At 35.0% G+C, this 16,421-nt stretch overlaps 1 protein-coding gene across 1 annotated transcript; it reads right to left on the bottom strand.

The window, feature by feature from the left end:
• Positions 1 to 2,688: 2,688 nt before the first annotated feature.
• Positions 2,689 to 15,802, bottom strand: HELRODRAFT_168571 (hypothetical protein; the record flags this gene model as incomplete). The annotated part of the gene is made up of 19 exons (XM_009014412.1): positions 2,689 to 2,810; positions 3,076 to 3,217; positions 4,118 to 4,211; positions 4,366 to 4,441; positions 4,701 to 4,785; positions 4,938 to 5,036; positions 5,235 to 5,339; positions 6,041 to 6,097; positions 6,523 to 6,629; positions 6,915 to 6,987; positions 7,316 to 7,359; positions 7,454 to 7,587; positions 9,765 to 10,126; positions 10,432 to 10,509; positions 11,221 to 11,344; positions 11,677 to 11,833; positions 13,198 to 13,278; positions 15,322 to 15,547; positions 15,686 to 15,802. 19 exons carry the CDS (start codon positions 15,800 to 15,802, stop codon positions 2,689 to 2,691), a joined length of 2,283 nt encoding a protein of 760 aa, XP_009012660.1.
• Between the last annotated feature and the right edge of the window lie 619 nt (positions 15,803 to 16,421).

Raw genomic sequence — 16,421 nt, 5'->3', positions numbered from 1 at the left:
ATCTATATATATATATCACACACTTTATATATATATATATATAAATAAAAAAAGACATTTTTTTTTTTTTCTATATATATATATATATATATATATATATATATATATATATATATATATATATATATATATATATATATATTCAGTATTAGGTGAGGCGTCTTTTTATTGTTGTAATAAATTCGGAGTTTAACTTTACTATTTGGGTTGGTTGGTGTGACATTTTAAACATATCATCAATAAAAATTCGGTAGAATTTATAGAATATTGTAAAAATATATATATATATATATATATATATATATATATATATATATATATATATATATATATATTTGAAAATATGCGAACATACAACAAAAAAATTTTTAAATTCAATGATAATGAAAACAAATTTTAAAACGAACACACACACACACACACACACACACACACACACGCACACACGCACACAAATGCAGAAGTAACGAAGACAGTAGAAGATTGTAAAGTAGAATCAATGACGCTAAAAAATTGTATGGCAAGTCAAAACCTATTAAAAAAATGAGTAATAATTAAATGAGATTATTAATGTATGATATAATATAAAATGGACATTTTTTGAGGTCATCCTCAAAGTTTAAGCAAAAATACAACTTCATTTATTGAATGAAAGCTGTGTAAACTTCTGAAGTGTAAACAGTTAGAACACTTGTGAACATTCATGATGATAGAAAAATAACTTTGCACAGTTTTTAACACGTGTGTGTGTGCGTGTGTGTGTGTGTGTGTGTGTGTGTGTGTGTGTGTGTGTGTGTGTGTGTGTGTGTGTGAGCGCGCTGCAGTCATATTGTACTTTATGTAAGCAGAGCTAAGTTGTAATTAAATATTGCAGAAAAATTGAGTGACTGATCGTTCACGATACTACTGATTAATGATCAATGATTACATTAACAATAATAATATAACATTTCGTCGCTGAATAAAATTAACATAATTATTAAAAAATAATTAAAGTTTATGTCATTGTAAAAGCTTCAATCTTAAAACTGAAAATAACTGAAGGCTAAGAAATGTAATGTAAGCCATCGGTATATCATAAATATTAAACATAATACAGGATATATATTTAATCATTTATCTATTCACTCATTTAATCACTCACACACTCACTCGCTCACTAACTTATTCATTCATTCATTCAACTATTTATTTATGATATCATATATAAAATACATATACATAATCATTTGTATGAGTATATTTATAATATATACATAATCATTTGTATGATTATATTTACGCAACTTATAACCCATTATACCTAAAATAAAATTAATTTATTAGTAAAATAAAATTGAAAATTATCGAAAAATCAAATAAAATCATTCATACTAACATTAATAAAGACGAGAAGAGATTGGTTGGTACATCTAACTCCTAAAACCCAAATTAAAAGCTGATTAATATTAATAAACTAGAAAAATATATATATATATAAAATGGCCACAATGATCGACTAGATGAATAGTTGGGTTAGTTAGCTACATAACAAATAAATTAACTTTAATTCAATAACCAATGTATAACCAATTTTTAATTAATGTATTATGTATATTTGTTTGTCTGCTTGTTCGTGCGTAAGTGTGTGGTGTGTGCGTGTGTGTATGTGTGTGTGTGCGTGTGTGTGTGTGTGTGCGTGTGTGTGTGTGCGTGTGTGTGTGTGCGTGTAACAGTTATAATTAGGAACTTAGAAAAGAAAAGGAGACTAATATAAATAAAAAAAAGAACTTTAAAATTTGATTGGAAAATGGATATGCAGTAGGTAAAATGATAAAATAAAACAAAGAAAAATGATAAGGACGTAACGTGATGAAAAAATATTTAAAATGATAAAAACAAAACGCAATTATGATGAGATAAGTATATCGATACGATATGTACCATAAAATAAATAATGCCAAACTATAAAACTTATCAGCTGCAAGCTTTCTTATCCGCTGCAAGCTTTCTTATCCTCTTATCCACTGCAAGCTTTCTCAAGAAATTTTCAATGAAACGTTGAGAAGAAAAACAAAAAAAGAAAATAAATAATATAATATAATATTATAATATAATATAATATAACAAAATAATATAAAATAATATAAATATAACAAGATGTATGTACGATGCAAACATCAATGGTTCCGTACATTCCTAATTCTATATAACATTTTTCGCGTTCATGATTTTAGGACTAATAACATCAAAACTAACGGTTTTTATCTATAATGAATACGTAACATTGGACTCAAATAATCAAAATTTGTAAAACCTAAAATTTGATTTTATGTACAAATTATAACATTTATAATATTATATTCAACTAAACTATAATAAATAACTGTAAATAATGATAATAATTAATACATTCAGTTGACGCGAAACTATGTAAAATGATGAGAAAACGCTATTGTTGTTTTTTGTCGTCGTCTTTGGTGATGGAGTTGTAGCTGGTGATGTTGTTTTGAAGCTTTGTGATTTGGTGTTGCTGTTGTTGTTATCACTGTTGTTAACGTTGTTGTTGTTGTGGTTAATGTTGTTGTTAATGTTGTTGTTGGTGCTGCTAATGTTATCGTTGTTGTAGTTGTTATAGTTGTTGTTAATGTTGTGGATACATACAGCCCATCGTGTTGTTAACGTTGAGTAATCAATGCATCAGTTGCGTTACATGTGGAAAAATTGTTGCTGATTGTGTTGTTGGTACTGTTGGTATTGTTGGACCAGTTGTTGTGGTGGGGGGTGCCTGACGTTTCGGCTGAACGCGAAGACATCATCCTTCGATACACCTAGCGGGTGATAATTAAATATCTAGATATCTATCTAGTCTGTCGGTTAACCACGAGCAACGTAAAAGCACCGAAACTACACCACGGCCAAATAACTACAGCGTAAACAACAGCACAAACATAAAACAACGACATAAACATAAATACAGCAACACAACTTCAACAAAGGCAGAACATATCCATCCTCATCAGAACCACCACACCACGCCACATCACGCCACACGAGACTACATCCAACCACACCAAACCACACCACACCACAAACCAGTGTGTCCATACAAATCCCAGGCGGGCAGACGGTTCTCCTTGCGATAGGTCTCCCACCTCTCGTCATCTGATTCGTGCGTCAAGTAGCGCTGTCCCACCTGCGACTCCAACTTACGCAGGTCACACCAGCACTGATAATCCTGCAGTTTGGTGTTAAACATTCAAATTGGAAATAACTCTTCGTCATTTTTATTTTCAGCAACAACATCGTCGTCGTCGTCATCATTTCTGTTGCCAACATCATCATCACCCTCCTCTCTCAGTTCAGTTGTTGCGGTTGCATGCGGTTCTTGTTCGAATGCTGACTGCGCCAAACTTAACAAACACCATACGGGATCGGTGTGCAAACGAAGGAGGTGAATGCAAGTCGTTTGGTTACAGCAGTTTAAGTTTGACCTAGTAACCAAGCAAGCGCTCGTTGCCCATGTCGGAGTTTATATAGAAGCAACAGTCATTGAAACGCAAATTTAAGATCATAGCCATAAGCACAAAAACGTAAAAACAATCACAAATACACACAAAAACAAGCATAACCACAAACGCAAACAAAAAGACAACCAAACAACTTAAAAATTGAACGTAGCAGAGATGACGACCTGAAGCCAGATATGAGACAGTGACTTGTCAACTGTGAATCTCCTCCTTAGCTTCACCTGTAGCAGTCTGTATGTATGTATGTATGTATGTATGTATGTATGTATGTATGTATGTATGTATGTATGTATGTATGTATGTACGTATGTGTGCGTGCGTGTGTATGTGCATCCAATTTAATCAGAAATACATTATCAAAATTATCATCATCATTTGTTGTTACATTCCTCTTATTTTATAAAACTTTTTCAACAGAGAACACAAAAATTTAACGCTGATAGCTGGGACCTCAATTAATAAACAGCAGAAACTCTCAACAATCATTCATTCCATTCATTCAATTATTCATCAGCCATCGTAATAACAACAATACAATAAAAATACAAATAATAATAATAAGCAAACGTCCTTGACTTTGTTATCAGTTCAATGGCCTCTGGAGTGACCTCTTTCCACGGGTTGGCGGGAAACATGAATGACGCGTTTTGAATTTGGGCGGGAATATCTTCATCCTCGTTGAAGGGAAACGTGCCACTCAAGCTGAACGAATAACAGTAGATGACGTAATCATCGTCAGTCAGTCGGTCAATCAGTCAGTCGGTCGGTCAGCAAAACAGTAAGTCGGCCAGTCTGTCGGTCAGTTACTAAGTAGGGAACGAGAACAGAACAGAACAAACAAACGTAGCTAACTTACCTGACGTAAATAACAACTCCGACTGACCACATGTCTAATGATCTGTTGTAACCCCTGCTGGTCAATACCTCTGGAGCTGTCACGTGATTTGACAATTCAATGGTTCTCATCGTCATCATCATCATCATCATCATCATCATCATCATAATTTCGTTATCATCATCCTCCTCATCATCATCAATATTTCGCTTGCATCGTCTTCGTCATCACAAAAAACAACACTAAACTGGCAAATGAAAAGTACGAGAACGAAAACAGCACGACACAACACAATAACAACACAAAAACAACGTCAACACAACAACAACACAACAACAACGTCAATCCAACCAAACCTAAGTAAGCTGGAGTGCCGACAACAGATCTCCTGAAGGATTTCTCACCGATGATCCGAGCAAAGCCAAAGTCACATAATTTAACCTGCATGTTATAATAGATCATGCGTCTATCACCATCCTCATTTATCACCATCCTCATCTTTGTAATCATCGCCGTCCTTTATCACCTTCATCAATACGAAAAATAAAGCAACAAAAATATGGGAAACCGAAGAAAATGCGATGATGACGAACTTGAGGGAATGGAGTCTCAGAAGATAGGAGAACATTCTCAGGCTTCAGATCGCAATGGACAATATGCAGAGAGTGCAGGTGCTTCAGTGCTGTTAGGATCTGATGGTGAGCAAGTCATTTATGGTGATGTTGTGATGGTGATAATGTTGATGATGACACATAGATGATGATTTAGACGATGACATGAATGGTGACAAAGATGGTGACCTAGATGGTGACCTAGATGGTGACGTAGACGGTGACCTAGATGATGATGCAAATGGTGACGTGAATCATACAATTACGTAATCAACCGACCTGCGATATGAGGAACTTAGTAACCCTCTCGGATAACCTGCCCCGAGGACTCGATAGAATCATCTCCAACATATCACCCTTCAGCTTCTCCATCACCACAAATATCTGCAATGCGTTGATTGATTTCATCCAATGTATCCGTGTAACAAAAGCTGTATCTCAAACTAGCAAATACAGTGACAATCATTACGTTTATGTGTGTCATATCATTATCACTGGCCAATGTATCATCATCAAAACCTAATGTATCATCATCCATATCCAATGTATCATCATCAAAACCTAATGTATCATCATCAATATCCAATGTATCATCATCAAAACCTAATGTATCATAATCAAAACCTAATGTATCATCATCAAAACCTAATGTATCATCATCAATATCCAATGTATCATCATCAAAACCTAATGTATCATCATCAATATCCAATGTATCATCATCAAAACCTAATGTATCATCATCAAAACCTAATGTATCATCATCAAAACCTAATGTATCATCATCAATATCCAATGTATCATCATCAAAACCTAATGTATCATCATCAATATCCAATGTATCATCATCAAAACCTAATGTATCATCATCAAAACCTAATGTATCATCATCAAAACCTAATGTATCATCATCAATATCCAATGTATCATCATCAAAACCTAATGTATCATCATCAATATCCAATGTATCAACAGACTTGTACCCATGTATGCAAGCACTTATTTTATGAAATTAAGAAAATGATAAACTTAAATATAATTATTTCGCAATAAAAATATTATCAGAAGCAATTAGAATGACAAACCCTTTCATTTGTTTCGAACATTTTTTGAAGGTTAACAACACCAGGGTGATTTAAATCCTGTACGTGATGTATAATCAAGAGTTTTGTATCTTTGTATCTTTTCAATAAACAAACAAACAGATGAATGAAAAAAACATACATGGCTGGATAAACAAATCATAAACAGACAGACAGAAAGATAAACATCGAGACAGATGAAAAAAAACCAGACATACAAAAAATGACAAGCAATGAGATGAACATTCGAGGCAGACACAAAATGAGACAAACAAACAACAATACAGACACAAGATAAGATGAACAAACAAAAAGGCAAACAAAACCTAGTAACTAAAAACAACAAAATAGACAAACAAACAGCAAGACAGGCATACAGACAGACAAATAACAAAACAGATGAACAGTGAATGAGACGAAAAATGAGACAGACTAGTGAACAATCATCAACCAGACAGCAACAACAAAACAACAACAGCAGCAACCTGCAAGATGGCGACTTCATTTTTCAACTGGGCCTCTTGCTTCGTTGGAAACCTCAACTTGTCGATGACCTTTATGGCAACATCTGATTCGTCGCGTCGACATTTACCTAGACTCAGAAAGATGAAGAAGATGATGATCAAGGAGATGATGAAGATGATGATGATGATGGGGACGGTGCAGAGACGATCATGATAATGATGACAAAGTTATGATAACTATGACGACGATGGTAACTCCCTAAAAGTCAACACCATCAAGTCAGCACCATCAGGGTCAGAACAACATCGTCAAGGTCAGAACAACATCGACAAGGTCAAGGTCAAGGTCACAACAACATCGAAAAGGGGTCACCACAACATCGTCACATTAGCTTAGCTTAACTGTAAATTACCTCCGTAGACGACGCCAAACTGTCCGGATCCAAGAATTTCATCTGGAAATATCTGATACAATAAACTGACATCCTGGAGACATTTAATTTAAATTTAATTTAAATTTAATGTTAATTTAATAAATGTTGGGTTCAATTACTGTTTGAAAGCGCCACCCGAAGCTATGACGTTAAAAATTTATTTTCAAACTCATATATTATAATGGTATGTGGATTGAAATTGCATGAACGGCAGCACATTTTTTACTAATTAAAACATTTTCTCAAATAATGATGAAGACGATGACGATGATGACGACGATGATGAGTAAATTGATAATGATGATGAGAAGGATGAAAAAAAAGAGGAAGAGGATGACAAAAGATAAAAATGAGAAAAGTAAAAATAAATGGCTATTAACCAGAATCTCTTCCTTCTTCACGTTCGTGCTGGTAGCCTGCGAATCTTAAATAAAAGAGAAAAATATAAATTAAATTAAAATTAAATATTTAGAATAAGTAAAATAAAAAATTAATTTAAAAATAAAAATCTCATTAACCTTTGTCGCTATCAACGCTGGGTTTTGGGGTAACAGGGAGAAGGGCCTGGTGGATGGCTGCCTCCATGTTCCTCGCTTGCTCCAGTCCAATTCCGCTTTCTGTCGATGATACATACTCCTCACTACCGCCCTGGCTTGGATCGTCACCAACGTAGTATATCGTGTCACCTGGTTGGTTAGTTTTTTGGTTGGTTGGTTGGTTAGTTGGTTAGTTGTTTGGTTGGTTAGTTGGTTGGTTAGTTTTTTGGTCGGTTGGTGGCTTGATTGTTTGGCCGGATGATGGAGGAAATAGTTATGAGGATGCGGTAGGATTATTGATGTCAAATGCATTCAAACAGAATATAAAATGCATCCTAAAAAGTTGCCATCAGTGCTTGCTACTCAGTCAGACATACGCACGCACCAACGCACATACCGCACTAAACACACACACACAAACACACACAAACATGTAAATTGATAAAATCTTTGATGCAATATGCTGTTTAATATGACGCACATGTATGTGGGTGTGCGTGCTTGTGAAGTGTGCGTGCATGTGTGTGCGCGTGTGATGTTTAGAGAATAGAATCATGAGATTTTTCGCGTTTAAACTTGGTCAGACAGCGCCTGTATAATGAGGACAATAGAACGTTCGACCGATCGAGAAATTCCTTCCAGTCAATGAACTGCTTGAACAGACATGAATATGATGATGATGATGATGATGATGATGACAGTGATGATGACGATGTGAGTAAAATAATGACGATGATGGCAATAATACTTATAATGATGATAAAGACAACAAAATGACGATGATGACGATGATGATGGTGACGATGATAATGATGATGACGACGATAATGATGATGATGGTGAAGATGATGATGGTGACGATGATAATGATGATGACGACGACGACGCTGATGATGATGACAACGGATGGAGATTGATGAGAAAATGAATAGCACTTGATGTAGACGGAGACATGGAATGCCATATTGGCAAAGTCAGGAGGACTATGATCATCACTACTATCATCATTATCACCAACGTAACCAACAACCGGCATCTAGTTAGTTCAACTGCAGTGTCAGCACCGCTATACCCAATGACGTTGGAAACAACAAAAACATCACCATCATCATCATCACTTCACACAGACACACACACAGACACAGACACACACATACACACATCACTTTAACTAAATACACATGCATAAAAACCAAACAAACAATGTATATACGCATACACAATATACATACAGATTCATGCACATACACTGTATATATACACAAACACATCCATACACAAATAACGCAAGACAACATGTTATTTAAATAAAGCTCAATAATACGACATAAAACATAAAATACGATACAACAGGCTAATAACTTGAAAAAAATTATTGTATCCTGAAGATAATGGTTATTCAGGTTTTTATATTTGCATTTTTAAGATTTCGTAAAACTAAAGAACAAGCAAACAAACAAACAAACAAACATACAAACAAACAAACAAACAACGTCCTAAGATTCTGAGAAACCATCAAAAGAATCTAAACACAGCCGTGCAAAAAGCATCACTTATCAAATTGCACTCAACTAATAATGGTCTAACTTTAAATTTCATGCATTTTATGTTTGTGGAAGAAAATAAATAAAAAAAAATACATACACACTAAGCTTGCATACATTCATGAAATCATACAAAACAATCTACCTTACAAACATACGACCAACATCATCACCATCCCAATCACCATCACAATCACCATCACAATCATCATTACAATCATCATCACAATCATCATCACCAACATCACCACAATCATCATCACCAACATCATCACAATCATCATCACCGCCATCATTTGTATATTTTGTGTAATCTAAATGGTGTTCAAATCCAGGAAGCAAGGGAGCCGGTGATCATCACTGACAATGCTCCATCCATTCAACTCTCTACAACCAACATAACCAATATTTTTTCTTTGCACCAATTGTTGGTCAAACGCACGTATGTGGCAGCATAGAACATGGGGATTAATATAAATTGAGTTTTTGGGTTTTGGAGACAAGTTTGAGACCTCATTTTTACAAAAAACAACTTGAATTTATAGCCACTGAAGAGAACTGGACGACGGCTTATACTGATCTACACTGACATTACATTGTAAAAAACTACAGACAAAATATGAAAAAACGTGCATTCATACTAAAAATGCAAGCATAGATAGATACATTGATACAAACACACCTGCACGCACACACGCACCATACACACATACGCACCACACACAAACACACACACGCCACACACATACCATAGGCACAGGTACCCACCAGTGATGTGAATTTCAAAGACGTGGGGGTTCCGTTCTACCTCCTCGGGAATAGTTGTTGAAGATCTGGCAGGAGAGCTGGCGGAAGATGATGACGTCGAATTAAACGTCATCAACAAAATGTTTCTCGATATTGCTGTGGCAGCTGTTGCTGTGGTTGACACCGTTGAAGTTGATGTCGACGACGATTTTGCCGATAATGTTTTTGTAGATGATGTTTTTGTTTTCGCTGTGTTGTTGCTGTTTGTGGCGATAGTAGTAGCAATGTTGGTGGTAGCGGCAGTGGCAGTAGTAGCTGCAGGGCTCGACTGGCCGACATACGTGATATCAGACAGAGGGATTTCCTGCCCGAATAAACGTCACCACGCATCATCATAAATTCATAACATGGCACTTTAGTGACGGAAGGTATTAATTTCTACTCACCCCAGCCCATACAAACGGACGTAGTCACAAAACTACATATAAAGAAAGGACATAAAACGCATATATACATGAAGAAATACAAACACACATAAACACACAAATACATATATTATGTATTACTCGCATATACACACAGCAATATGAGCGTACATGAGTGCAAACAATATACGAACAAAGGAGTGAACGGTGAACAATGTAAACATGAACATGTAATAATAATAACCTTATAATATCGAGAAGTGTTCTCATCTTGATAAAGAGTTATAGTGTTGACATCCAGCCTCCAGAAATGTCGTTTCCTCTAGATATTAAAAAGCACGCACACACATATACATGAAAGTATATATATGTATATATATGTGTGTGTGTGTGTGTGTGTGTGTGTGTGTGTGTGTGAGAAAGAGAAAGACAGAGAGAGACAGAGAGAGAAAAAGAAGGAAAGAAAGAAAGAAAAAAGAAAGAAAGAAAGAAAGGGAGAGAGAGATTGCGTGCGTGTGGCATGCGTGTACAAAGTTTATCACATTATTTTTAAGAGTTGAAATTTTCCACATTTTATTCAATTAGATTATCTACTTTAAATCTTTCAAGCTCGCCTGCAGTTATTTCTAACTCAGAAGAAAGATTCAATTTATCCCAGTTTTAGATGCATGCGAAGTTGTCTGTAGTCTGTTGCTTGAATACTTGCTAGTTTGTCATCCATCGATATAAACTACGTTGTAATACTTTAAAAGTATAAATCGATCAATCAGCTCAAACCGTGCACACATCTTTAACTATACTAGGCGGCGAGATGGCTTAAGGCAAGCGCTGGGCCTACTGTTCAGTGACCAGGTTGCAGGCGAAAGGGGTCTCGGCAAAAGTGCAATGCAAGACATGTGTGTTGTAAGTTAGTTAGTTAGTTAGGCAGCTGATACGTCTGAAACATGCGTGCGTGTGGAAATGTAACACCAGACATGATACAAAAAAAAACATCAGATAAGATGAACTAAATGATACAATCTTGGAAACTAACAGTATTGTCCCTGTTAGTGAAGTGTACCATCCACCCTTCCCGAATGACCTTTGAACCGGCCTTCTTCATGTGCTTCACTGATTGGACGACACGCATCAGAGGAATGTTGGAACTGTTTGTCATGCTGTGAGTGAAAAGGATGAATGGATGGATGAATAGATGGATGGATGGATAATTGAATTTATAAATGCTTGCATGCATTGATGTGTTGATGGATGCTTGGTTGAATAAAAATAAAGAAAATTAATGATTTGACGTAAGTTTCCAATACATGAAAGACAAGACATCAAGGGCAACAATAAATTAAATCCCTAAAACATTCTCTGCCAGTTTAAAACCAGAAAGATAATAGTATAACAGGTTAAACTAACAAAAACATATAACACAAAAAAAACATAATTAGCAGCATAACTAGCAGCACAATTAACATAAATTAACATATTCCCAAGAACATACCAAACAGGGGGAGGAGCCATCTGCATCGTTTCATTATCATCTTCCTCGGCAACATCATCCTCGATCTGTTTGCTGTCGTGTGATAAGGAGAGGTCAAGGTCGGCTGAACTGTCAAGGTCGTTCAATTCCGTGCTGTCCTGCGAGCCGTACGTCTGAGCTGTTTAGGAAGAGTGCGAGGGAATGAATGATTGAATGAAGAAATGATTGGAAAATGAGAGAATGTAAAAAAATGAAATGAATAAATGAATGAATGAAAGAAGAAAAGAAAGAATTTATGAACACGAAATGAATGAAGAATAAAATAATACATGAATGAAGGGATGAATGAATGAATGAATGATGAATGAATGAACGAATGAATGAATGAATGAACGAATGAACTTAAGTAGATGAAGTAAAAGTAACACAATTGTTTTTTCCTAAAACTAAAAAACGCACTTTTTGATGTATGCATTGAGTGGAAGGATAAATGGATGAATGTATGAATAGATGGATGAATGGAGAGATGGATGGATGGATAAATGAAAGGACTATTATTCTAAAAGTTCAATAAAAAATGAATGAATGAATGAATGAATGAATGAATGAATGAATGAATGAATGAATGAATGAATGAATGAATGAATGAATGAATGAATGAATGAATGAATGAGTTAATGAATTAATGAGTGAAGGTAAATAGAGGAAGCGCGTTTTGTTTAAAAAAATAAAAAAAATTATTACGATTCCCAATAAAATTATTATTTACCCATAATTTATTACCCTCATTGAAAAAATATAAATCATTATCATCAAATTATCACCACTACATATCATCATCATCACAGTATGGATGATGATGATGATGAAGACGATGATGATGACGAAGACGATGATGATAACGGTGATGATGATGATGATGCCAGTCATTATTGCATGATCTCTGCTTATAAGTAACGGTAATTTTAAAATGAACATAAACATTGGCGGAATTGCTTTTTTCATCATTGTCATCATCACATCATCATTATCATAAACATTCATTCATTCATCATCATCATTATCATCCTCATCATCAATAACATCATCATCACCATCACTATCATCATCATCATTACCATCAGAAAATTCTCGATACGTATGTACATTGTCATCCCTATATCATCATCATCATCAAAAAAAGTATATGAAAATAAAATTAAAATGTCGAAAGATAGAGAGCTACTATCATGATACGTATCTGAGCTGTATGTACAACAAAAGGTTTGACGCGCGTTTGATAAAATGTTTGGGTGCTTCGATAAATTTTATAAATATCAATTAATTCACTTATAAAGACAGATTATGCAATAATAATGATCGGTGAATAGCAATGGTACATTTATTAATTACCGGTACGGTACACCGGTTTATTACGTATCGGTTTATTAATTTATTTGGTACATCGTCAAAATGTTGATAAAACAGTCAAATTGTTGTCGGTAAAGTACCAATATCCTCATCATCACCCTCATCACCATCACTATCATCATCATGACTAACATCCGTGACCCCACTTGACCTCTCCGGGGCAGTTCTTTGGCAGGAGTGGTGCACACCTCTTGTGGCAGTTGAACTTGCAGTCTGTCGGTGTGGTGATACGTTTTTGTCACCTTTACTTGTATTGTTCGTCATGTTCGTCAAGTTCGTCATGTTGTCAACGTTTGTCACGTTTGTCGTGCTAGTACTGTTCTTCATGTTCGTAATGTTCGTCATATCCGTAAAGTTCGTCCTGTTCGTAAAGTTCGTCATGTTTGTAATGTTCGTCATGTTTGTAATGTTCGTCATGTTTGTAATGTTCATGATGTTCGTCACGTTTTCATGTTTGCATACGCAAAATGTCAGTCAATGTTTTAACTCTCGTAAAGTTAACGATATTTTTTTCAAACTATTAACGTTGGCATGTCTGTTGCTTTGGTTTTAAATGGTAAGAAAGACTTTTCCACGCAAACTCAATTGTCAACTCCAAAAACAGGATGCATTCATTGCCTGCCACATTCACGAGTTTTCGTTAATTTCAAACATTCATTTTTCGGAGAAGTAACTTGATGACATCAAGATACATCATCCTCATCTTCATGGCCATCATTAATATTATGGTTATGACTATATTGACTAATTTAACATATCTGCACACAAAAAAACTACAAAGAGATTGCGTAGGAAGCATACGATGTAACTGACACAGCGTACTGCACACGCAAACAAATCGTGCAAATCAACATCACTTCATCGTCTTCCTAAAGTCAAAAAACAGCCCAACTTAAAAAATATCTTTCAATTCAGCAGAGCAAACAAACTAAACAGCAAATACACAAAAACCCACAACAAACAACAACAAACAAACAACAACAAACAAACAAGCAACAACAAACCAGAAACTAACAACATTTGAAAAAATGTGAAAAACAAGAAATCAGTCTTCCCACCCATCTCGTCCGATTAACCGACCGACCGACCGACCAACCGGCCAACCAACCAGCCGACTGACCGGCAGATAAACACGTAAAACAAACGCAAGTTGAGATTGGGACCAGCGTGTTTATTTAGGGGAAAAAATAAATAAAAACAAAAGCAATAAAGATATGAAAAGGCAAACAAGCCTAAGGACAGATAGACAGACATGTTGTACATTCAAACATACATCCACACACACAAACTTACACAAAAGCATTCATATCAAAACATACAAACAAACAAATAAGCACACACACACATACATACACACATACATAAATTTACATATGAAATACAATCTGATAATCATAAAATATGGAAAAACAAACGAGCTAACAGAGAAAAAGAAAGGCATATACAATGTACATACAAACACGTAAACCTAAACATACAAACGCATAAACATACCCGCATACATACAAACAAACTTGATTACATGTCAAAAAAAAGTTAACTTGATAATCATGAAAAACCAACACTATGAAACTTATTCTTGTATAAAAAAAAACAATTCTAACTCAATTGACAACAAAGATGGATTTTAAATTAAATAAAAAAAAACGTAAGTGGCGTTTTTCCCACAAGACCACCTCCTCAATTCTTCACGCAAATGCAATTAAATTCAACTGAACCGATCAATCAAAGAAAGGAGGAAGAGTTATAAGTGAATTGAAGCAGGCACTACTCTAAGGGCAAAAAGGAGAGGAACCTGTAAACATGTAACAAGCTTATGCTGCATATATATATATATATATATATATATATATATATATATATATATATATATCTTACATGTAGAGACAAATATAAATGTGTTCATGAAAACAAGCATGTACAGTAACATACATTGCGTGAAGCATCCAATAATAATTAATCGGGCATGAACATTAACATACAAGCTTACAAACACACATGCCTATAACATAGAGATGCAAACAGGAAAGAACACGTAAGGACAAACACCTATCTGAACATTCCTTAAAAAATATAAACAGAATTTATAACTTGCTGCGTCTACAGAAAGAAAAAACAAACAAAGTCATTCAGGACGGTGATGAAAATATTTTCAAACACTGACCAACTTCATTGGCTTAATATAAAACAACGTACACACGCGTAAAAGTAAACAGATATGTAAGTATATATAACAAACACACAATGCAAACCAACCTTTGCACTGTAATCCCTGCCTGAAAAGACCCTTCAAAAGTTTCTTACAGTGCTGGCAGACAGTGGGTCTGGTGTAGTTGTGGTAGATGAACGTGTGTGGCACCTTGATCCTCCAGGCATACTCTTTCTCCATCCACAGTGGTCGACCACTCCATGATTTCGATCGACTGTTCCGACTGCCCGAATCACTTTTCGCGGACGAGCTCAGAGCACTGGCCAATGGGATCTGCGCCAGATGCATGCATGCATGTTCATAATGACATTAATAGGAGTCACTTTTCAAATAAGTAAAATGTCTTAAGCGAAATGAACTCGTTGGCAAATTATGTATTTATTCAGAGAAATAATATAGAAGTCCGGCAACTTGATCTTCAGCGGCGTTTGGAGATCCCTGGTTGCTACTGCCCGAGGACAACCTCCTCTGCCTGGAGTAGTTGCAGTTGTTCGGGATCTTGTAAGCACACCTCTTGTGGAAGTTCATCCGACAGCCTAATTCATTCAATGGATGAATAAGGTGAATGAGTGAATGAATGAATGAATGAATGAATGAATGAATGAATGAATGAATGAATGAATGAATGAATGAATGAATGAATGAATGAATGAATGAATAAATGAATGAATGAATGAATGAATGAATGAATGAATGAATGAATGAATGAATGAATGAATGAATGAATGAATGAATGAATGAATAGATAAATGAATAGATGAATGAATGTATATTAAAAAAAAATCGAATGAACGGACAGACAGACATAAAAATGGATTAAGGTGAAAGTAATTGGAATTTTCAATGAAAAAAAACTCAGCTATAGTATTTTTATACCTCATCATTTTCATTATCGCAAAAGACAAACACGTCACACAAAACGATAGATGCATGATATACAAAAACTGAATACTTTAATAAAATAAACAAACTGCCTTCCTTATTTTATTAACATCCAAAAATCAGTTAACTTTTATGAAAAGAAGAAAGGGGAAAGAACGAGAAAAGAGAGAGAGAGAGAGAGAGAGAGAGAGAGAGAGAGAGAAAGAGAGCAAAAACATATAAGAGATAATTAAATAGCTAAATCAGAAAAAAACAAATTTTGGAC

Source organism: Helobdella robusta (assembly GCF_000326865.2).
Source record: "Helobdella robusta unplaced genomic scaffold HELROscaffold_13, whole genome shotgun sequence".
Taxonomy (NCBI): Eukaryota; Metazoa; Annelida; class Clitellata; order Rhynchobdellida; family Glossiphoniidae; genus Helobdella; species Helobdella robusta.
This window is presented reverse-complemented; position numbering and strand designations above follow the sequence as displayed.